This window comes from Magnolia sinica, chromosome 4 (assembly GCF_029962835.1).
Source record: "Magnolia sinica isolate HGM2019 chromosome 4, MsV1, whole genome shotgun sequence".
Classification (NCBI taxonomy): domain Eukaryota; kingdom Viridiplantae; phylum Streptophyta; class Magnoliopsida; order Magnoliales; family Magnoliaceae; genus Magnolia; species Magnolia sinica.
Window position 1 is genome coordinate 102,575,186 of NC_080576.1, and position 23,351 is coordinate 102,598,536.

General features: G+C 40.4%; 2 protein-coding genes across 8 annotated transcripts in view; both read left to right on the top strand.

Annotated features, from left to right (window-relative positions):
* Positions 1-23,351, top strand: part of LOC131243563 (uncharacterized) — a 128,681-nt gene that overhangs the window by 57,418 nt on the left and 47,912 nt on the right. The window lies entirely within an intron of this gene.
* Positions 11,021-12,227, top strand: LOC131243565 (uncharacterized mitochondrial protein AtMg00810-like). The gene has a single exon (XM_058243021.1). The coding sequence runs from the start codon at positions 11,112-11,114 to the stop codon at positions 12,201-12,203; it is 1,092 nt and encodes a 363-aa protein (XP_058099004.1). The 5' UTR covers positions 11,021-11,111; the 3' UTR covers positions 12,204-12,227.

Here is a 23,351-nt window from a genome sequence, read left to right on the forward strand (position 1 = left end):
GGCATTGTCGTTTTGGTCATGCTTCTAATTCAATTATATATTCTTTATTGCGTCAGTTAGTTGAGTCTAATAATATCAAGAATTTCTAATGTGAGGCCTGTGTTTTGGCTAAACATCGTAAGTCTATTTATCCCTCTGTGGAAAGAAAGTCATTTTTTTTTTGTTAGTTCATTATGCTGTATGAAGGCCGATTCTAATTAATTCTAATCGATTTAAATACTATCTTCTCGTATGACATGGATTTATTTTATGAAAATGGAGATGAGGTTGATTCAATTTTCAAAGTCTTTTATGCTCGGGTTAAAAATCAGTTTAATATAAATATTGGAACCCTTAGTATTGATAATTTAAAGGAGTATCTTTCTCATTCTATGTTTTCTTATCTTCAAGAGCATTGTATAGCTTCTCAAACCATTTGTGCATATACCCAATGTTCGAAATATTGGTATTGCGTTACATATCACATACTTGGGATACATATACGTATAGGTTATCGCATGGGATATATCGTTTGTATCGGGGAATTGATCTCACTTTTTGGGAAACATGGGGAAAATGGTTGAATTTTTCAATGAAACTTCAGGGTTTGTTAGAAAAGACCTTAATACACACTTTTAAATCATAACATCACAAAAATAAAGTGCACATAATAGGTTTCGTTTGTACAGGGTCCTAAGCTATGTGCTGTCTGATTGAACTAATGCAACTATATTCAAAATGAATGCATAAAATTTAGAGTATACGTGATGATCATTTCATCAAACACTCCTAAATACTTAGAAATTAGTCTCAATTGACAGCTAGTTAAGGGGAAATTTTGAAATTTTTTTTAATATTCTAATATTTTTTACATTAAATTTTAATTAAAAATGATTTTTATTTTTCAAAAATTGACAAGGACTTAACAAATCAGTAGATCAGCCCTCATGCAAGCTTGATTTCATGTTTGGAGTGCAACATTGCAAGCAATTTGGGAGAAATTGGGGAAATTTCGAATTTCCCCCAAATCAGACCACCTACACTCAAATTTTGCAATTAGAATGTATGTGATGAGCATTTCATCAAATACTCCTAAAGACTTCAAAATTACTCTCCTTTGATAGCTAGTTGAAGGAAAATTTTGAAAAAAATGGAGAACTTGAAGAACCAATGGACATCGAAATCAAAGCTCCAACTCCATAGTTTTTCATGCAAAACATGAAGAACCAATGGATTTATAACCATTTGACACCGATTTAACATAATTTCAACAAAAAAAGGGGATTCGAAATTGAAAATGCTCACCGGATCGAACATGTGGGATATATTGGCACTACCTGGGCATTTCGTATCGCATAGGTGGAATGCAAGATATATCGCGAGATATATCGGCCGATATCGTTGATATTTAAAACATTGCTTATACCCCACATTTCGTATGTTTGTTCCCAAGTATCTTAGGTCGGATGCTGTGCTTATTGCTTGTTATTTAATTAGTCGTTTATCTACTATGGTTCTTAAGGGTTAGTCCCTTTCAATATTTTTCAGCATTCTACTTTATTTCTTAATCCCATTATGAGTCTTGGGGTGTGTTTGTTATGTTTACAGTACAGATCCTTCTCGAAATAAATGGTTTGATTTGGCTATTAAGTGTGTTTTCTTAGGATATTTGGCTTCTAAAAGGGTATTAGTGTTTTAATCCGCAAGTAAAAAACATTATGCTTATATGAATGTCAAGTTTTTGAAAACGTTCCATTTTTTTAAAGGTCATGGAGAGAAGCAGTCAATGTTTCCTCCTATACTTGCTCTTGATTCCGATCCAATTCTTTCTGTTCCAAAGGCATGTTCTCCATCATAATGCTGTACACATGGCATATGCAATGGTTGCATATGCCATGTATACAATATGCGATCACATATGCCATAGTGTGCTCACATAATGGCATATGTGATTGCATACTATCCAATGTTTAGAAATCTGACCGTTGGACTTTATTTATTTATTTTGAAATCTGGATTTTTTTCCCTATAATAAGACACCCCCCCTCCCATGTGTATTATACTTTCCCTAAAACCTATAGAGAATGCTAGTGTATTGTATTTATTGTGTGTCCTTTTAGTGTAAGTGCATGTGCACACTTCCCTATTCCCCTGCAGTGTACTATATGCTTTTTCATAATAAAATATTATGTGTTAGGGCATGCAAGCCGAACACATCATCTCTCCCAAACTCTCCTCCTCCTTCTCTCTCAATATTCTCATCTCTTCTTCACATTATCCTCATCAAATCTTTTTCTACTTGGTATCAGAGCAAGTTCAAGGCATTCCGCATCCAACAGGTTGAGAGGCGACACGTCACCTTGCTGACGTCAGCAGCCGTACGGCTGACGTCAGCGTTGTACGGACGCATGGGCTCTGTTTGAGCTAAAAGTTTAGGGGTTTGATAGATCTTGATTTTAGAAGATTTGTCATGATTTTTTCAGAATTTATTGGACCTCATTTCATGGTATTTTGGGCGAAATAGAGAAATTCGAAAATCGGTTCTAGATTCCGTTTTTCTTCGATCTACCTCAAATCGGTAAGCTTTTCTTTGGTTTCTTTGCTCAAGATGGACCGAAATCTTCCTCCCAAGCTATCCATGGTGGATTTTTTACTTAAGATCAATGTTTGAGAGGTTTTTAACCTCAAATGGGCGTGCGGCTGGGCCGTTTTTCACTCGGTCAGGCCCTATTTGACTGTGTTTCATGGTATTTTGGATGATTGATATTTGTTTGAGGTTTATCTCTTGTTATGTTGAAGGATTGAGTGAGATAGAGTTGTTTGAATCAATCTTTCTTGGCATAGGGGGTCTCTTGGCATAGGTTTATTTCTCTTAGACTCTACTATGGCTGACAATGGGCCCTCATCTCTTGGCATAAGGTCTCTTAAATCCAACCCCTAGCAGATTACCTCCATTAAGTTGAATGGTGACAACTATCTTCAATGGGCACAATCTGTTAAAGTATTCTCAGGAGCCCGTGAGAAGTTATATATTTTGGATGATCCCCCAAGCTCTACAAATGTTACCTACAAGTCTTGGACAAAGGAGAATTATCCAGTTATTGCATGGTTGTTGAATAGTATGGATTCCTCGATTAGCCACTCAGTGATGTTTTTATCCTCGGCTAAAGGCATTTGGGATACGCTTCATGATATGTTCTCAAAATCTTAAAATTTTTCACAGGTATTCCAGCTTATTCAAGAAATTGGTCGGTTCCAACAAAACTTCAGATCATTAAAAGATTACTATTTGACGCTTCGGGGTATGTGGGATGAGTTGGATATATATCAGCCTCTTCCTTCCAAATGTAAAGAGGATAATGAACATGCTCATAAGCAGCGGGATGATACTCGTATCATGCAATTCCTAGCTGAGTTGAATTCCGATTATCTTCATGTTCAAGATTAGGTTGTTATGCAGGATCCTCTTCCCCCATTGACAACAATCTATGCCATGTGTCAGCGTGCTATGATGTCTACTCTTCCTTCTCATTCATTTGTGCCAGCCGAGCGTTCGGCACATCTTGTTGGCGATCAGTCCTCCCTTGGTCTTCGGGTACCATCCTTGAGCTCAGGGCGCATTTCTAGTTTTGGTGGTCGTGGTAGAGGCCGCGATCTAGATCGCAGTCGCGGCGGCCGTAGTCTTCATGGTCGTGGTGGACGTGGACGAGGACGTGATGGTTCCCGCATTTGTTTACATTGCGGTGGAACTAATTACACTATTGATTATTGCTGGCAGCTACATGGTCGTCCTACGTATGCCGCTGCTTCTGTTGCTTCTGAGACACAGTCTTCCACCCCGACAGCTGAGCAGTCTACTTCAGGGGAGTCTCTTATTATTTCTCGGGCGGCATATGATGCCCTTATGCGGCTTCACATTCGGGATATTCCTGAGCCTTCTCACGCAGCTTCGGCCCAGTCAGGTACCGCCCTTCTTGCGTCATCCTCTCCTACCTCCTGGGTCATTGACTCTGGAGCTTCCTCCCATATGACTGGTAAGTTGCAATTCTTTTCTTCTTATTCTTCTTCTCCCACTCAGTATGTCACAGTCGCAGATGGACCTAATCTCCCATCTCTGGGATTGGTTCCATCCCTCTCTTCTTCCTTGTCTTTGTCCTCCGTATTGCATGTGCCTCGTTTTCCATTAAACTTATTGTTTGTTAGCTCTCTTACTAAATCAATCAATTATTCAATCACCTTCTTTCCTTCTTATTGTTTGTTTCAGGACCTACAGACGAAGAGAGTGATTGGTGGGGGGCATGAGCGAGGAGGCGTTTATCTTCTAGATAATACACCCATTGTCGCTTTTAATACCCTTTCTCTGGATCGAGAGTCCATGACACGGTGGCACTGCTGCTTAGGCCACCCATCAATAGCTAGATTGAGAATTTTGCTTCCCTCATTATTTGTCACTAAACCATTATGCTGTGATATTTGTAAATTGTCTAAACATCATTGTGCTACATTTCCTCCTGGCACTTCTGGGAGGAAATCTCAACCTTTTATTCTGGCTCACTCGGATGTCTAGGGACTAGCTCCAGTTACCTCCACTTTTGGATTTAGATATTTTGTCACCTTTATTAATGATTATTCACATATGACTTGGGTTTATCTTTTGAAATCTAAAAGTGAAGTTTTTGATGCATTTAAAGTGTTTTATCATGAAGTGTGCATTCAGTTTCAATGTTCCATCAAAACCCTCCATTCTGATAATGGGGGAGAATACATGTCTACTGCCTTTCTGTCTTTCTTGCAGGAACGTGGTATTTTATCTAGGACGTCATGTGCTCGCACTCCTCAACAAAATGGTATTGTAGAACGAAAGAATCGTCATCTTCTTGAAGTTGCTCGCACCCTTCTACTTAGTATGCATCTACCCAAACATTTTTGGGGTGATGCTCTTTTAACTGCTACTTTTCTTATTAATCGTATACCCTCACGTATTTTGTCTTATAAATCTTCATTTACTATTTTGTATCCTCATGATAATCCATTTCCTCTACCACCTAAAGTTTTTGGTTGTACATGCTTTGTTCAAATTTTGGATGGGAGTAATGATAAACTTAGTCCCAGGGCGATTAAATGTGTCTTTATAGGGTATACTCGGAGTCAGAAAGGTTATAAATGCTTTGACCCATTGACTCGCAAGAAATATGTCTCTGCCGATGTCACCTTCTTTGAGGATCTTTCTTTTTTCTCCTCTCCAGGCCGATCCCTCTGTGATCCTCTTGCGCGTCTGGGGGAGTATAACTCTTATCCTCTTTCCACTAGTGATCATGGGAAAACTCCTCTCCCCTCTATTCAGCATCCTGTTGGTGATATGGGTGAGCCTAAGCCTCTGCGGGTGTATCAGCGTCGAGATAAATCTTCACAAGCTCAGTCATCTACCCTTCCGCTTACTTTGGATGTTGGTTCAGGTGACTCTCCTAACTCGAGTTTAGATCTTCCCATTGCCTTGCGCAAAGGGTCACGATCTTGTACTCAACACCCCATTAGTAATTTCGTTTCATATGATCATCTTTCACCGTCTTTTCAGTCGTTTGCAGCTTCCTTTTCATCACAGACTATTCCTAGATCTCTCTCACATGCTCTTCAGAGTCGTGATTGGACAAAGGCGGTGATAGAAGAAATGTCTGCTCTTGATAAGAATCATACTTGGGACCTTGTGCCACTTCCTTTAGGCCATAAACCTGTTGGCTATCAATGGGTTTATACGATCAAGTTTCTTCCAGACGGCTCAATTGACCGCTATAAAGCCCGTCTTGTTGCTAAAGGTTACACACAGACTCATGGTGTGGATTACTTCGAGACATTCTCTCCAGTGGCTAAGCTTAATTCAATTCGTGTTGTGCTCTCCTTGGCCGTTAATTTATCATGGCCCTTGTTTCAGCTTGATGTTAAGAATGCATTTCTCCATGGGGATCTTACAGAGGAAGTTTACATGCATCAACCTCCTGGCTTTGTTGCTTCTCACAACCCTGCACTTGTATGTCGGTTGAAGAAGGCTCTTTATGGACTCAAACAATCTCCACGTGCATGGTTCGAAAAATTTAGTCAGGCTCTCTTGGAGTTTGGCTTTGTTCATAGTCATGCTGATCATTCTCTCTTTATATATCGTTAATCGACGGGCATCATGGTTCTCATTGTCTATGTAGATGATATTGTTCTATCCGGTAGATTCTGTTGGAATGAGGGAGGTCAAAGATTTTTTGAAGACCAAGTTTGAAATCAAGGATCTTGGTCCTCTTCGCTACTTCCTCGGAATTGAAGTTGCTCGCTCATCATCCAAATTGGTCTTGTCACAACGAAAATATGCGCTCGATCTTCTCATGGAGACCGGCATGTTAGGGTGCAAGCCTGCTACCACTCCCATGGATACTTCACAGAAGCTTCGACCAGATGATGGTCCTCTCCTTACTGATCCCGAGATGTATCGACGACTTGTAGGCCGGCTTATTTACCTGACTATTACTCGCCCAGATCTCTCATTTGCGGTAGGGGTTGTTAGCCAATTCATGCAAGCTCCTCGTACTTCTCCTCTCGGCTGTCTACCGCATACTTCGGTATTTAAAATCAGCCACAGGTCTTGGCCTCTACTTTTAGTTGCATGGTCATCTTCATCTTTTTGGCTATTCCGATGTTGATTGCAGGTAGTACTTTTGATCGCCGCTCTACATCCGGCTACCTTCCTAGGTGGCAATCTTATAACCTGGAAGAGCAAAAAGCAGCCAGTTGTTGCCCGGTCCTAGGCTGAAGCTGAATATCGTGCTATGGCTCATGCGACATGTGAACTTGTGTGGCTTCGCAATCTTCTTGAAGAACTTGGCTATCCTCCTTCGGGTCCTATTCCTCTTCACTGTGACAATCAAGCGGCCATCCATATTGCTCGTAACCCAGTTTTCCACGAGCGAACCAAGCATATTGAGGTTGACTGTCACTTTATTCGGGAGAAAGTCGCTTCTAAGGAAATTGTCACTCCTTTTGTTCGATCTGGGGATCAACTTGCTGATGTTCTTACAAAGTCCTTGAGTCGAGATGCTCTTCATTGTGTTTGTGACAAGTTGGGCATGATCAACATCTATGCTCCAACTTGAGGGGGAGTATAGAGAATGCTAGTGTATTGTATTTATTGTGTGTCCTTTTAGTGTAAGTGCATGTGCACACTTCCCTATTCCCCTGCAGTGTACTATATGCTTTTTCATAATAAAATATTATGTGTTAGGGCATGCAAGCCCAACACATCATCTCTCCCAAACTCTCCTCCTCCTTCTCTCTCAATATTCTCATCTCTTCTTCACATTATCCTCATCAAATCTTTTTCTACTTGGTATCAGAGCAAGTTCAAGGCATTCCGCATCCAACAGGTTGAGAGGCGACACGTCACCTTGCTGACGTCAGCAGCCGTACGGCTGACGTCAGCGTTGTACGGACGCATGGGCTCTGTTTGAGCTAAAAGTTTAGGGGTTTGATAGATCTTGATTTTAGAAGATTTGTCATGATTTTTAAATTTATTGGACCTCAGTCCCGGGGATTTTGGGCGAAATAGAGAAATTCGAAAATCGGTTCCAGATTCCGTTTTTCTTCGATCTACCTCAAATCGGTAAGCTTTTCTTCGGTTTCTTTGCTCAAGATGGACCGAAATCTTCCTCCCAAGCTATCCATGGTGGATTTTTTTACTTAAGATCAATGTTTGAGAGGTTTTTAACCTCAAATGGGCGTGCGGCTGGGCCGTTTTTCACTCGGTCAGGCCCTATTTGATTGCGTTTCATGGTATTTTGGATGATTGATATTTGTTTGAGGTTTATCTCTTGTTATGTTGAAGGATTGAGTGAGATAGAGTTGTTTGAATCAATCTTTCTTGGCATAGGGGGTCTCTTGGCATAGGTTTATTTCTCTTGGACTCTATTATGGCTGACAAAGGGCCCTCATCTCTTGGCATAGGGTCTCTTGAATCTAACCCCTTGCAGATTACCTCCATTAAGTTGAATGGTGACAACTATCTTCAATGGGCACAATCTGTAAAAGTATTTTTAGGAGCCCGTGACAAGTTGTCGTATATTTTGGATGATTCCCCAAGCTCTACAGATGTTACCTACAAGTCTTGGACAAAGGAGAATTATCAAGTTATTGCATGGTTGTTGAATAGCATGGATTCCTCGATTAGCCACTCAGTGATGTTTTTATCCTCGGCTAAAGGCATTTGGGATACGCTTCATGATATGTTCTCAGAATCTCAGAATTTTTCACGGGTATTCCAGCTTATTCAAGAAATTGGTCGGTTTCAACAAAACTCCAGATCCTTAAAGATTACTATTCGATGCTTCGGGGTATGTGGGATGAGTTGGATATGTATCAGCCTCTTCCTTCCAAATGTAAAGAGGATCATGAACATGCTCATAAGCAACGGGATGATACTCGTATCATGCAGTTCCTCGCTGGGTTGAGTTCTGATTATCTTCACGTTCGCGATCAGGTTGTTATGCAGGATCCTCTTCCCCCATTGACGACAGTCTATGCCATGTGTCAGCGTGCTATGATCTCTACTCTTCCTTCTCATTCATTTGTGCCACCCGAGCGTTCGGCACATCTTGTTGGCGATCAGTCCTCCCTTGGTCTTCGGGTACCATCCTTGAGCTCAGGGCGCATTTCTGGTTTTGGTGGTCGTGGTAGAGGCCGCGATCTAGATCGCAGTCGCGGCGGCCGTAGTCTTCGTGGTCGTGGTGGACGTGGACGAGGACGTGATGGTTCCCGCATTTGTTCACATTGCGGTGGAACTAATCACACTATTGATTATTGCTGGCAGCTACATGGTCGTCCTACGTATGCCGCTGCTTCTGTTGCTTCCACTGTTGCTTCTGAGACACAGTCTTCCACCCCGACAGCTGAGCAGTCTACTTCAGGGGAGTCTCTTATTATTTCTCGGGCGGCATATGATGCCCTTATGCGGCTTCACATTCGGGATATTCCTGAGCCTTCTCACGCAGCTTCGGCCCAGTCAGGTACCGCCCTTCTTGCGTCATCCTCTCCTACCTCCTGGGTCATTGACTCTGGAGCTTCCTCCCATATGACTGGTAAGTTGCAATTCTTTTCTTCTTATTCTTCTTCTTCTCCCACTCAGTATGTCACAGTCGCAGATGGAACCCAATCTCCCATCTCTGGGATTGGTTCCATCCCTCTCTCTTCTTCCTTGTCTTTGTCCTCCGTATTGCATGTGCCTCGTTTTCCATTAAACTTATTGTCTTTTAGCTCTCTTACTAAATCATTCAATTGTTCTATTACCTTCTTCCCTTCTTATTGTTTGTTTCAGGACCTACAGGCAAAGAGAGTGATTAGTGGGGGGCATGAGCGCGGAGGCGTTTATCTTCTCGATGATACACTAATTGTCGCTTCTAGTACCCTTTCTTTAGATCGAGAATCCATGACTCAGTAGCATTGCTGCTTAGGCCACTCATCCATTGCTAGATTGAGACTTTTGTTTCCCTCCTTACCTGTCACTAAAACATTATGCTGTGATATTTGTGAATTGTCTAAACATCACCATGCTACATTTTCTCCTAGCTCTTCAGGGAGGAAATCCCAACCTTTTCTTCTGATTCACTCGGATGTCTAGGGACTAGCTCCAGTTACCTCGACTTTTGGATTTATATATTTTGTTACATTTATTGATGATTATTCCCGTATGACTTGGATTTATCTTTTGAAATCTAAAAGTGAAGTGTTTGATGCGTTTAAAGTGTTTTATCATGAAGTGTGCACTCAATTTCATTGTTCCATCAAATCCCTCCATTCTGATAATGGGGGAGAATACATGTCTACTGCCTTTCTGTCCTTCTTGCAGGAACGTGGTATTTTATCTAGGACATCATGTGCTCGCACTCCTCAACAAAATGGTATTGCAGAACGAAAGAATCGTCATCTTCTTGAAGTTGCTCGCACCCTTCTACTTGGTATGCATCTACCCAAACATTTTTGGGGTGATGCTCTTTTAACTGCTACTTTTCTTATTAATCGTATACCCTCACGTATTCTGTCTTATAAATCTTCATTTACTATTTTGTATCCTCATGATAATCCATTTCCTCTACCACCTAAAGTTTTTGGTTGTACATGCTTTGTTCAAATTTTGGATGGGAGTAATGATAAACTTAGTCCCAGGGCGATTAAATGTGTCTTTATAGGGTATACTCGGAGTCAGAAAGGTTATAAATGCTTTGACCCATTGACTCGCAAGAAATATGTCTCTGCCGATGTCACCTTCTTTGAGGATCTTTCTTTTTTCTCCTCTCCAGGCCGATCCCTCTGTGATCCTCTTGCGCGTCAGGGGGAGTATAACTCTTATCCTCTTTCCACTAGTGATCATGGGAAAACTCCTCTCCCCTCTATTCAGCATCCTGTTGGTGATGTGGGTGAGCCTAAGCCTCTGCAGGTGTATCAGCGTCGAGATAAATCTTCACAAGCTCAGTCATCTACCCTTCCGCTTACTTTGGATGTTGGTTCAGGTGACTCTCCTAACTCGAGTTTAGATCTTCCCATTGCCTTGCGCAAAGGGTCACGATCTTGTACTCAACACCCCATTAGTAATTTCGTTTCACATGATCATCTTTCACCGTCTTTTCAATCGTTTGCAGCTTCCCTTTCATCACAGACTATTCCTAGATCTCTCTCACATGCTCTTCAGAGTCCTGATTGGACAAAGGCGATGATGGAAGAAATGTCTGCTCTTGAGAAGAATCATACCTGGGATCTTGTGCCACTTCCTGTAGGCCATAAACCTATCGGTTGTCGATGGGTTTATATGATCAAGTTTCTTCCAGACGACTCAATTGATCGCTATAAAGTCCGTCTTGTTGCTAAAGGTTATACACAGACTCATGGTGTGGATTACTTCGAGACATTCTCTCCGATGGCTAAACTTAATTCAATTCGCGTTGTGCTCTCCTTGGCCGTTAATTTATAATGGCCCTTGTTTCAACTTGATGTTAAGAATGCATTTCTGCATGGAGATCTTACAGAGGAAGTTTACATGCATCAACTTCCTGGCTTTGTTACTTCTCACAACCCTGCACTTGTATGTCGGTTGAAGAAGGCTCTTTATGGACTCAAACAATCCCCACATGCATGGTTCGAAAATTTTAGTCAAGCTCTCTTGGAGTTTGGCTTTGTTCGTAGTCATGCCGATCACTCTCTTTATATGTCGTCGATCGACGGGCATCATGGTTCTCATTGTCTATGTGGATGATATTGTTCTGTCCGGTAGTGATTCTGCTGGAATGAGGGTGGTCAAAGATTTTTTGAAGACCAAGTTTGAGATTAAAGATCTTGGTCCTCTTCGCTACTTCCTCGGAATTGAAGTTGCTCGCTCATCATCGAGATTGGTCTTGTCACAACGAAAATATGCGCTTGATCTTCTCATGGAGACCGGCATGTTAGGGTGCAAGCCTGCTACCACTCTCATAGATACTTCACAGAAGGTTCGACCAGATGATGGTGCTCTCCTTACTGATCCCGAGATGTATCGACGACTTGTAGGCCGGCTTATTTACCTGACTATTACTCGTCCAAATCTCTCATTTGCGGTGGGGGTTGTTAGCCAATTCATGCAAGCTCCCCATACTTCCCATCTCACGACTGTCTACCGCATACTTCGGTATTTAAAATCAGCCCCGGGTCTTGGCCTCCGCTTTCAATTGCATAGTCATCTTCATCTTTCTGGTTATTCCGATGCTGATTGTGCAGGTAGTACTTTTGATTGCCGCTCTACATCCGGCTTCTGTACCTTCCTAGGTGGCAATCTTATAACCTGGAAGAGCAAAAAGCAGCCAGTTGTTGCCCAGTCCTCTGCTGAAGCTGAATATCGTGCTATGGCTCATGCGACATGTGAACTTGTGTGGCTTCGCAATCTTCTTGAAGAACTTGGCTATCCTCCTTCGGGTCCTATTCCTCTTCACTGTGACAATCAAGCGGCCATCCATATTGCTCGTAACCCAGTTTTCCACGAGCGAACCAAGCATATTGAGGTTGACTGTCACTTTATTCGGGAGAAAGTCGCTTCTAAGGAAATTGTCACTCCTTTTGTTCGATCTGGGGATCAACTTGCTGATGTTCTTACAAAATCCTTGAGTCGAGATGCTCTTCATCGTGTTCGTGACAAGTTGGGCATGATCAACATCTATGCTCCAACTTGAGGGGGAGTATAGAGAATGCTAGTGTATTATATTTATTGTATGTCCTTTTAGTGTAAGTGCATGTGCACACTTCCCTATTCCCCTGCAGTGTACTATATGCTTTTTCATAATAAAATATTATGTGTTAGGGCATGCAAGTCTAACATATTATCTCTCCCAAACTCTCCTCCTCCTCTCTCAATATTCTCATCTCTTCTTCCCATGTGTATTATACTTTCCCTAAAACCCTCATGTACTCTCTCTCTCATTTTAAGGCATTCTAAAGCTCTAAACACTCTCATTCTCTTTTTCATAATCTCTCTTGCATAGTTTCACTTGAAGGCTTGAAGCAAATGAGTAGTCAAGAAGACAAGATCACAAGAAGCAATCCTCAATCTCTCATTCTAATCTCTTTTATTCTCTCTCTCTCTCTCTCTCTCTCTCTAATCTATCATCTATCTATATCTCTCATTCTCACTTCTCTTTACTTTCTTTCTCTCAAACTCATTCTCTCAAGTCTCATCTCATCTCTCTATCTTCTTGCTTTCACTTTCTTTATCTCAAATTCTAAATCTCTCATTCTCTAATCTAATCTAATCCCAATTTTTCTTTCATTAGCATTCTATTTCAAATCACTAAGTTCTAAGTTCTATCTAACATTCGTTGTCTTTTTTTTTTTTTTAATTTAATTTATTATTATCTCATTTCAATAGTCAAGACTTAAGAGTCTCAAGACTCAAGAGACTCGAGTCAAGTGAAGACTCAAGAGTCACCCCACCCCACCCCACATTATTTTGTTTTATTGACTATTGTATTCATTTGTAAATTGTAATTGTATAATATTATTGATTAGTGTATCATTCTTATTCATTTCTCTTATCAAGTTTCAAAACACTAGACATTCAAGTTCAAGAGAGGTTCAAGTTCTACACTTCAAGATTCAAATCAAGACTTCAAGAGAGGTTCAACTTCAAGACTTCATTTGAAGATTCAGAATTTGAAGATTCAAGTTTTGAAGTTTCAATACTTCATTCGAAGACTTTTTTTTTTTCCTCACATTCAACTCTCATGTCTCACACCACAATCTCCTCTCTCTCTCTCTCTCTCACACACACACACACACACACACACACACACAATTGTTGTAAATTGTAACTCCACTATAGTCAGGCACTCCCCATAGTAAGAGATTAATTGTCTAATAATAACAAAGTAATAGTAGACATCTCTACATTAGTATTTAGTAGTTACTAGTTAGTACTTAGTACTTAACTAGTAGCTAGCCTATAGCTTATTTGTTTCAATTAACTAGTAGCTAGCCTATAGCTTATTTGTTTCAATTGTTTGTCTAATACACTTTCTCATTGACTCGTACACTTCTTAGTACTTAATAATTAGTATGTAGTTTTGTAACTAGTTACTCATACACTACTTAGTACTTGAGTTGACTCAACTCATCAAGTGTCATCATCACGTCTTCTTCCTAATCTTCTTCTTTGAAACTGAAGTCAAATGACCTGGGTTGGAAGTGTGGGCACTATCAAAGTGCCGGTGAAAAGTCTTAGATAGTGTGTGATTTATGTGGATTCATATGTTTCGGTGGTATTGGCCGGCATAAATAACACCTTGTGCACACACTAAGATAAAATGCAAGAGCTGTTGAAGTGATAAAGTCCCTTAATATACATTGATACACCACACTCTGACAGCTTAAGCTTTTAGAGTAAATGGTTGTTTGACATGGTATTAGAGAGGAAGGTCCTATGTTCGAATCTCGAGAGCAGCAAATATGCCTCGCAAATATATTATTCTCCCACGGGGGGTCAGGAAAATCAGGTCCGGCCTAAGGACTGGGAAATCAAGCTCGACCTATTTATGGTGTGAGTGTCCCTCCACCCTTATCAGTATGTTCCTGTGCGGGGGGGATGGAGTACATGGACAAGCATGCTCGAAAAAGACATGACACAACGGTTATTCAACAAGAATATATGGAGAGAGAAGCTTATGAGGACATTGATGTTGTAGATTTGGATGCATCTACCCCACCTACATCCATGGGGCAATATAGACCAGCAACCAAAGGAGCCTGTGGGTTTGGCCTATGGATAGGTGGTGTAGACCACATCTCGAAGATGTGGTTGACCAAAGGGGCAAAGGCAAAAGACCCGCCTAAACCTCTTTGGAAAACCGCTATAAGCAGAAGGATAGAAAAACCACGATTTAGTATATTGCAAGGTGGTCATATCAAGTTGGTGTAGCTTTCAACATTGTAAAGATGAAAAGTTTTAAGGCAACAGTTGAAGCTATAGGTCAATTTGGACCTGACTTGAAACCCCCTCCTAACATAAAGTGAGGGAGAGTTGTTTGAAAAAGGAGGTTCAATTTATTAGAAACTTTATCTTCAAATACGAAGAAATTTGGAAAATTTATGATTGTACGCTAATGGTTGATGGATGGACCGATAGATCTAGTCGGACATTGATGCAGGACAATTAACCACTTGCTCTAAAAGCTCGAATTGTTAGAGCATGGAGAATTAATCCCTTTATCTCATAGCCTAGGCCCCACATCTCATGGGTTAGGACCTCGGTCGAACCCCCCTCGTAGGCCCCAAATCACATGGGTACCGCCTCACACGAGCCACCCGAATCACACGGGTGGGGTCCGCCTCTCATGACCCGCCTCACACTGGCTGCCCACCCCAAGTGTGCCCCCGCATCCCGCATGCTACCCCACTCGAGCCTGTGTGAAAATGCCCCTGCATTAGGGCCAGAAACAAAATCATGGAATACTTTAACTATAAAGAATGTGATTACCACCCCATCCTAGATATTATAGATGCTAGATGGGGTAGCCAAATGTCATCCTCATTATATTCGGATGCTTATATCCTTAATCTGGCCGTATTCTTTATGTACATCATTCGGACTGTGGCATCGACCATGCATATGGTTAGATTTCTTGATGTTTTGGAAAGAATGATTCTAGAGAAACAAGAACATGATAGAATTTTACAAGTGCTAGACTTCTACATGAAGAGTGTAGGGATTTTCTCAAGAAACATTGTTATCAGGCATAAAAGTATGAAATTGCCAAGTATGCACTTCTACAAAGTTACAACTTACAATGTAAGAAGTGTAAGTGAGTGTCTAACTTAAACTTATTTGCACAGCTAACTGGGAGTCAATGTATGGAGTTGACCTGACCAGGAGGGATCTGACACTACAGAAGTTGGCCATGAGAATTTTTGGCCTTACGTGTTCTGTGAGCGATTACGAGCGCAACCGGAGTACATTCGAGCCGATAGGTTGAAGACCTAAAGTTCTATAATTCACTTTCAGTTTTAGGCTTTCTGCTCAATGCTAAATTGCCAATTCACTTTTAATTGAAATTTCTACATGTTATGCAGATTCACATGAAAAAAAGAAATCGTCTCGAACAAAAAGAAACTCAATGACCCGGTCATCGTCCAGTAGAACCAGAAATTGTGTGAAAGATTCCCGGCTAAGCAAGAAAAATCTTGGATTCTATGATCCTATTAACCTAGATTTGGAGGCAGATAGTGAGTGGCTTGTTGAGATAGAGGATCCAGTCTTTGCCGGTGAGACCCTTACATGGGCCCAAGTTGAAGGCAACACTTATGGATCGGCTCTTGGCGAATGTTCTCAAAGGCGTAGAAGAGGGGTGAGCAGTAACACGAGGGCTAGTAGCAGTTAAGGACAAGGAGATGATATTGAGATTGAAGAAGTACAAGAAGATGCTCGACCATTTGACGTGGATGAGCAACTTGTGCAGATAGATGATGAAAAAAATATAAGAAGATGAAGTGTGCATTGAAGAATAAGATGACTTTGACGATGATGATAGTGGTGATGTGCTATAATGGGAGAGGGATCAATGTCTATAATAATTTATAGATTTTGTATACTTGTAATGAAAATTTCTAATTTCTAAGTTGTAACTTGTAAGTGTAACATGTAATTGTAATTTGTAAGTAATGTATTATGCATATACTGTAGTAGTCTTCACTGAAAGTCTGAAACACCACAAAGATTTCATTTATTAATAAAATTATTAATTTTTTATTAACAAGTTGTTGATTTGTTGTTAATTTTCAGTTTTTTACATATTCATTAATGGTTATTAACTTATTATAGCTTAGGTAGTACAGAAATTAGATTGAAATCGACAACAAAATTAAATTGGAGTAGTTGTAGTTTTATTGGAAAAAATTTTAGAAATGTAGTTATAGTTTTATGATCGCATAAGTGATTTGACAGCATTACAGATAAAGTGGTTCCTGATTCTCAGGCAACTAAACTAGATTTGAAGGTGTAAGGAATATTCAAACATTGGTCTTCCCACGGTCCACCATAGGGTAGGCTCCTTTGAATCAAGGTACTAATTTTATTCCTACTCGCTTGCTCATTTGTTCTGATCCATATTTAGATTCGTTTCTTAATATGCCTATTATTATTATAAACGCTAAAAGATAATGTACTGCTCATCCTATTTAATATTTTGTTTCGCATTGTTCCATGTCTCTTGAACACGGGTCATTTGTTTTTACTCTTGAGTGTTCTTCTTCTACTATTCCTAAAAATTATAAAGAGGCTCTGACTTCTCCTTGGCGGTGTCAAGCTATGGAGGAGGAGATGACTGCTCTTGAGAAGAATGATACATGGAAGATGTAACGCCCTGAAAATCGGGGGTCGAGTGAGAGTCCAACTCCCGAGTTCCAACGCATCACTTATGCAACATATTTGATGATGATTAAATGTTGTTTGTATTAGTGCATAAACATGAATAAGATTAAGCCAAAACTGCAAAACATAATCCAGGGATAGTTGTAATACGCAAGCGGAAGACTGAAACGACTGTGTATAACTTTATAAACCAATTTAGGTCCCCAAGTATGTATGCATTGCCAGGTCAATAATTACATGTATTGTCTGAAATTACAAAATGTCAAAATATAATAGTCCACTACAAGTATAACCCTGAAGCCCCGACGATTCAGAACGGTCTACGAGAACCCGCATGGATACTGCATATATGAGAATGCCTCCTCATCATCCTCAAAGTCCGGCTCCGCCTCGCAGGCTGCGCCATCGTCTGAACCTACAACATGGTCTGGTTGGTGTTTAAAACACCGTCCCGTAACGTGGGAGTGAGTGATCAACTCAGTGGAACAATAAAGCAAATGTTAACATGTTATCAATTCAGTCAAGCAGTAATGATAAAGCAATATAATCGAACATTCCTAGATACTCTGATTAATGTAGGAATGGTATGAATAAATGATGCATGCTCTCGCCTGCACTCTCTCAGCGATCTTCATCTAACGGTCGTGCATGTCAGTCACTTCCTCGTGCTCTCTACACATCACCAAACGGCATATGCAATGTGGTGCATGAGCGTGATTACCAAGTTCTTATTAGTCCTTTTCATACAGCAGGATTGGAAAGCTAAGGTACCTCCCTTGTATCAATTCCCAAACAATGATCCATTCTAGGGTCGTCAATCCTAGCAAATCTCATACGATGATACGTAACTAGGTCGCTGCAAAGGGCTCGTCACCTTATCAGTGCAGGCTTAGTGTACTCCTGTTGCTACGTAAGGGCTCGTCGCCTCTACGCAGTCTTAGAGTACGCTCGAGGTCACTACAAAGGGCTCGTCACCTTATCAGTGTAGGCCGACAGCTCGAATACAGTGTCCCATACTACCGTATTGGGCTCACGAGTCTGGGTTGCTCACTGGTCACTACAGGGAGGCTCGTCACCCCAGCGTAGGCCGACAGCTCGACCACGGTGTCCCATACCACAATGCCCGGCTCATGAGTCTTAGCGGATCGAGGTACCAAGGTTAAAAGGGTTTTCACTGGTGAGTTTGGTACCTTAGATTCAAGCAGTAGCGTCCATACATGGTGAACATACATCGGGTCAATCGGGTTACTTGACGAGCTCGACAAGCACGAGCGCACATCGAATTGATTGACATGAAGTGCGTAAGCACTCTGTGTGGCCTAACCACTGCCGGCAACCGAAGTACGACTCGGACTCATCGAACACGTCCTGTGTGGCGTAACAACCTCAGCCACCTATTCAGTGCCTGTTACCGATTGCCTGGACTATTCCGTAGTCCCAGACACATTCAATTATAATAGATAATCATACAAGCTAATCAGAACAGTAATGGATCAACAATTCCAATCATACAAGCATGTGAGCATTTGATGGATTTCAACTTAAACATGAATCCACACATAAGCAGTGTCTAAGTAAACGGACAAAGAATGTAAGTTACATGGAGGAAATCATACACATCGTTAAGATAGTTGAGAATCTCTTCTCAATGCCCATATGAAGTACAACTTATTACACACTTGTTCATTTAGACATTTCTGCAAACACTTAGACTACACATTCCAACATACAAGACGTTTGTTGGTGATAGCACGTATTAGGACAAATCCTTTCGCCAAGGAGTTGTTACACATACAACTAGCATAAACATATGACAATTAATCATGGCAAACACATGTTCAAATTTCATACGTATACGATACTTTCTACATATACATGGAATACACTAAACTCAATATAGTTCATATATATCAGAAACGCGATACGAACATCGCATTTGGCATGTGAAATTGCACCCACATCAGTAATAAACCATTAACCGACATTGAAAGCCTTGAAAACCATAACCTATACGTTTATAGTCCGCACCTTTCGCCGGTAGACTCATAACGAACTCAGTTTTAAAGCTAAGTCTTTGTCTACGGCAGATTGACAACCTATAGCATAAATTAGGTTAGCTATTTCATAACTTACACTATCTGAAACCCTAAAACAGGTTAGGGTTAGGTTTGCTTACCTAAGAACGGAATCGGAATCGCCTGTATAGCGACACAGGAAAGGTAGTTGAGTGCGTGGCATAGTGGGATCGAATCCCAGGAAGATCTTCCAACTCACTCTCTCACTTCCTCTCTTTTCCTTTCTCTTTTCTCTTCTCTCTCTCCTAGGGTTTCTCAAATTCGTATGGGGTGAGAGAGAGAGGGTTTAAGGTCCTTATATAGGCCCAGGTTTGATGGAAATGGCCCCAGGGCCAAGGTATACTTAGGTTATATCCAAATATGGACTGTTCCGGTCCAACGGAGCACTTCTGGTGGCCCCTTTTCTACGTGCGGTCGGACTTAAGCTCCCTGACCATGGATCTAGGTCAGGTTGAGTTTTCGTTCCGATCGGATTTACAGATCAGCTATGGCGGACCAATTTCAGTTTAACGGTCACAGTCACTCGATCAGGGCTACAAGTACATCAACATGTGTGGGACATTTCTCCTGATCTGAGGGTGTATTTGGGTCAGATTCTGACGGTCTGAATCCTTATATTTGGCCCGCAAGCGACACGACTCAGATTACTTAAATTCGGATTTTTATTTCTAAATATTTTTACGTTTCTCACTCTTCGCTCCAAGCTCAAGTTGTGCATTTCTAGACACAGTTAGGACTTGATTTTCGAAGGGGTTGTCAAGTCCAGTAATGCGGTCATATCCGTATAGTTTCAGGGTAATTGGACTTTCGACGTGTAGTCCAGGTCCGATACGGAGTTTCAAGATGCTCCCGAGAGCAACTGGGTTTTGAGATGGATTCTAGATTTCAGGGTAATGTAGCGTCAATGATTCTGCACGTTTTGGGTCTTGCAGATCATATTTAAAGTGATTAGTGCTAATTTCACAAGCACTCTAGTTCAACACTTGCTAACTTTAACCTAATTTCTAAAGGTTTTTGGTCCTGAGTGATTTTTGCCTGAGGTGGTACTCGGATCTTTGTACGGATTTTTCCGAGACGTTACAGAAGATGACTTATTTACCCATTGGAAAGTTTCTAGTGGGTTGCTACTTGGTATATGCTTTTAAATACCACCCTGATGGTAACCAAAGATAAATTCCATCTAGTTGTTAAATGGTTTACACAAAGTACAGACATATGATGAGGATAATTCTGAAACCTTTGCTCCTTTTGCTAAGATGAACTTAGTTCGTGTTATCATTTCTCTTGTTGCTAATCTGAATTGGCTGTTGCACCAGTTCAATGTTAAGAATGCCTTCTTAAATGGTGATTTGATTGATGGAATTTATATGTTTCATCTTCTTGGTTTTACTCGAAAGGGGGAGGAAAATAAAGTATGTGGTTTTAAAAGGGCAATATATGGTTTGAAACAGGTCCCTCGAGCTTGGTTTAACAAATTTAGTGGGGCCTTGATTGGTATTGGATTTACTCATACTCAGTTAGACCACTCAATGTTCATTAAGCGGAGTGTGCAAGAGATTATCATTGTCAGTGTGTATGTGGATGACATTATTGTTATAGCCTTACAGGTGATGATGCTGGTGAGATATATGAATCGAGGCTTTATATGAGCAAGGTTTTTGATATCAAAGATTTAGGATTGCTTAAATATTTTCTTGGCGTTGAAATCTCTCGTTAAAAAAAGAGGGTGTTATTTTATCTCAGTGAAAATATGCTATTGATCTTTTGACTTTGATTGGTAATCTTGATGTCAAGCCTCATGATTTCCCGTTAGAGGTTAACAAGAAGCTTTAGATTGATGATGGGGAGGTTCTTGATGATCCTCATGTGTTGGTGCTTGGTCGGTCGGATGATATATTTGACTATTACTCGTTTTGATCTATCTCATGTCGTCAGTTTGGTAAGCGAATTTATGCATGCTCCTTGCTCCAATCATTGAGAAGTTGTTCGTGATATCTTTCGCTATATCAAATCTTCTCTAGGATGTGACATTCTATCTAGTTGTCGTAATCATTTGAATATTGAAGGTTATTCTGATGCAGATTGGGCAATATCTCTTGTTAATCATCATTCTACAATAGGGTATTGTACCTTTTTTGGAGGAAACTTATTACATGGAAGACTAAAAAGCAAAATGTTGTTGTTAGATCCATCGTTGAGGTTGAATGCTGAGCTCTGGCAAATACTGCGTGTTAAATCCTGTGGTTGAAAAGCTTTGCCGTTGAGTTAGGATTTATGGTGATTACTGTGCCCATATATTGTGACAATCAAGCTACAATTCATATTGCTTCCAACCTCGTTTTTCATGAGCACACAAAACATACTGAAGCTAATTGTTATTTTATTTGTGAGAAGGTTACTGTTGGCATTATCTCTACTCTCTTTGTCAGGTCTACAGAACAACTTGCTGATATCTTCACTAAGGCCCTTTCATTTGAAGTGGGATGACGTATTCAAGGCAAGCTGGGCATGATTGATATCTATGCTTCTCACTTGAGGGGAGTGTTAAGTATATATGAGCTTGGCCATGGGCCCCTGGTTCGTGTTGTGGGCTTTTGGGCCTGTTATTATTTATATGTTATTTTTTAGGCTTTTTTTTTAATTAAAAAAATAAATTTCCAGTTTTACCCTTTTCCTTAAGGGTATTTTATGTAATTTGGTTATCTAATCCTTACAAATATAATAGGGTCGGACGTCCAATCCCTATTAGTCTTTCTCTTCTTCCAAAGCTCTTCAACTTTACATACAATAATCACGTTGTTCCTTATTCTTAAAAAAAAAACATACAGTGGAATCAGAAAAAAAAAACTGAAAAGAAAAATCTTAAGCACTGTATGGTAGACGCCTAAAAATGAGTTGATCTCATTTTAGTTAACAGTAGTTATGTATTAGAGATCCTGATCTCTAAATACCTCATGTTAACCCTAATTATGAATTAGGGATCATGATCTCTCGTGCATAATTACTCTTTAGCTGAAAAAAGAAAAATAGAGAACAAGTTAAAACCTGAAATTTTTTCTTCTTTGGAGAATAATCAATGTGAAATTGAAAATGAAAAAGATAACAAAGAATAATCAGAAAATGAAAAGAAGAAACTGAAAAAACAGAAACATTTGAAAAAGAAAATAGAGCACAATCAGAAAAAATAAAAAAAAAACCATAAAAATCTTTTTCTCCTTCTTTGAAAAAAAAGAGTAATAGAAAACTTGAAAAAATTCTTCTTCTTCACTCAGTAAAATAGGTCCGGCTTTGACTCAGGAAACCAGGTGTGAGTTCTGCGCGTCTCCTGACCCCTTGAATCAAGAAACCAGGTCATCCCTGTTCTCCCGACCCACCGGGTGGGTTGACTTGGCTGAATCCCTGGTTGACTTGTGGCTGTCCCGAGTCGACTTGCCTGGTCTAACAATTATATATAACCCCTATAGGTCATCACCTTGACTGATCTGTATGTATGGTATTGTAATTCGATGGACTTTATGGAGCACCCCAATACAGATGCACGTGTGCACACACTTGCAATGCACAAGCACACGTATTTTTTGTATGCATATCGTGATCATGATCATGATCATCGTCATCAAAGCCTTGTCCCAATTAATTGGGGCCGATTAATTGAATCCTATCCCACTATTCCACTCTATCAAGGACCATATCCCCAATTAACTTAGGAAACTAGGTCTGAATCTTGTGCATCCTTGGTTCTCCCTATCCACTGATCAGGTTGGTGACTGGGTCGGGTTGACTTGGCCAAGTCCTGGGTTGACTCACCTAGTCTGCAAACTATGTTTAACTCCTACAGATCATCGCCTTGATTGATCTGTATGTATGGTAATATAAATCAATGATCTTTGTGGACCACCTCATTATCGATGCACATGTGCACACACGCGATGCATACGCACGTGTATTTTTGTATGTATATCATCTTTGTTGTCATCATCAAAGCCTTATCCCAACTAATTGGGGTTGGCTACATGAATCTTGTTCCACCATTCCACTCTATCATGGACCATATCCTTAATTAAACTATAGGTCATCAGATGTTTTCTTACTGCCTCTACCTACACTCTTTTAGGCCTTCCTCTCGCCCTATTATAGGCCTCAGCTTGAATAAATTTACTCTTAAGTCTTAACCAATGTTTTAAATACCGTTATCGCGTAATGTATTGCACCTTTGGGATATGAATAAATATCGGTTATCGCATGGGATATATCGGTTGTATCACATAATATATCGCTGTTGTTGGGAAACATGAGAAATTGGGAAACTGGTCGAATTTTTCAATGAAACTTCAGGGATTGTTGAAAAAGACATCAATACACACTTAGAAATCAAAACATTACAAAAA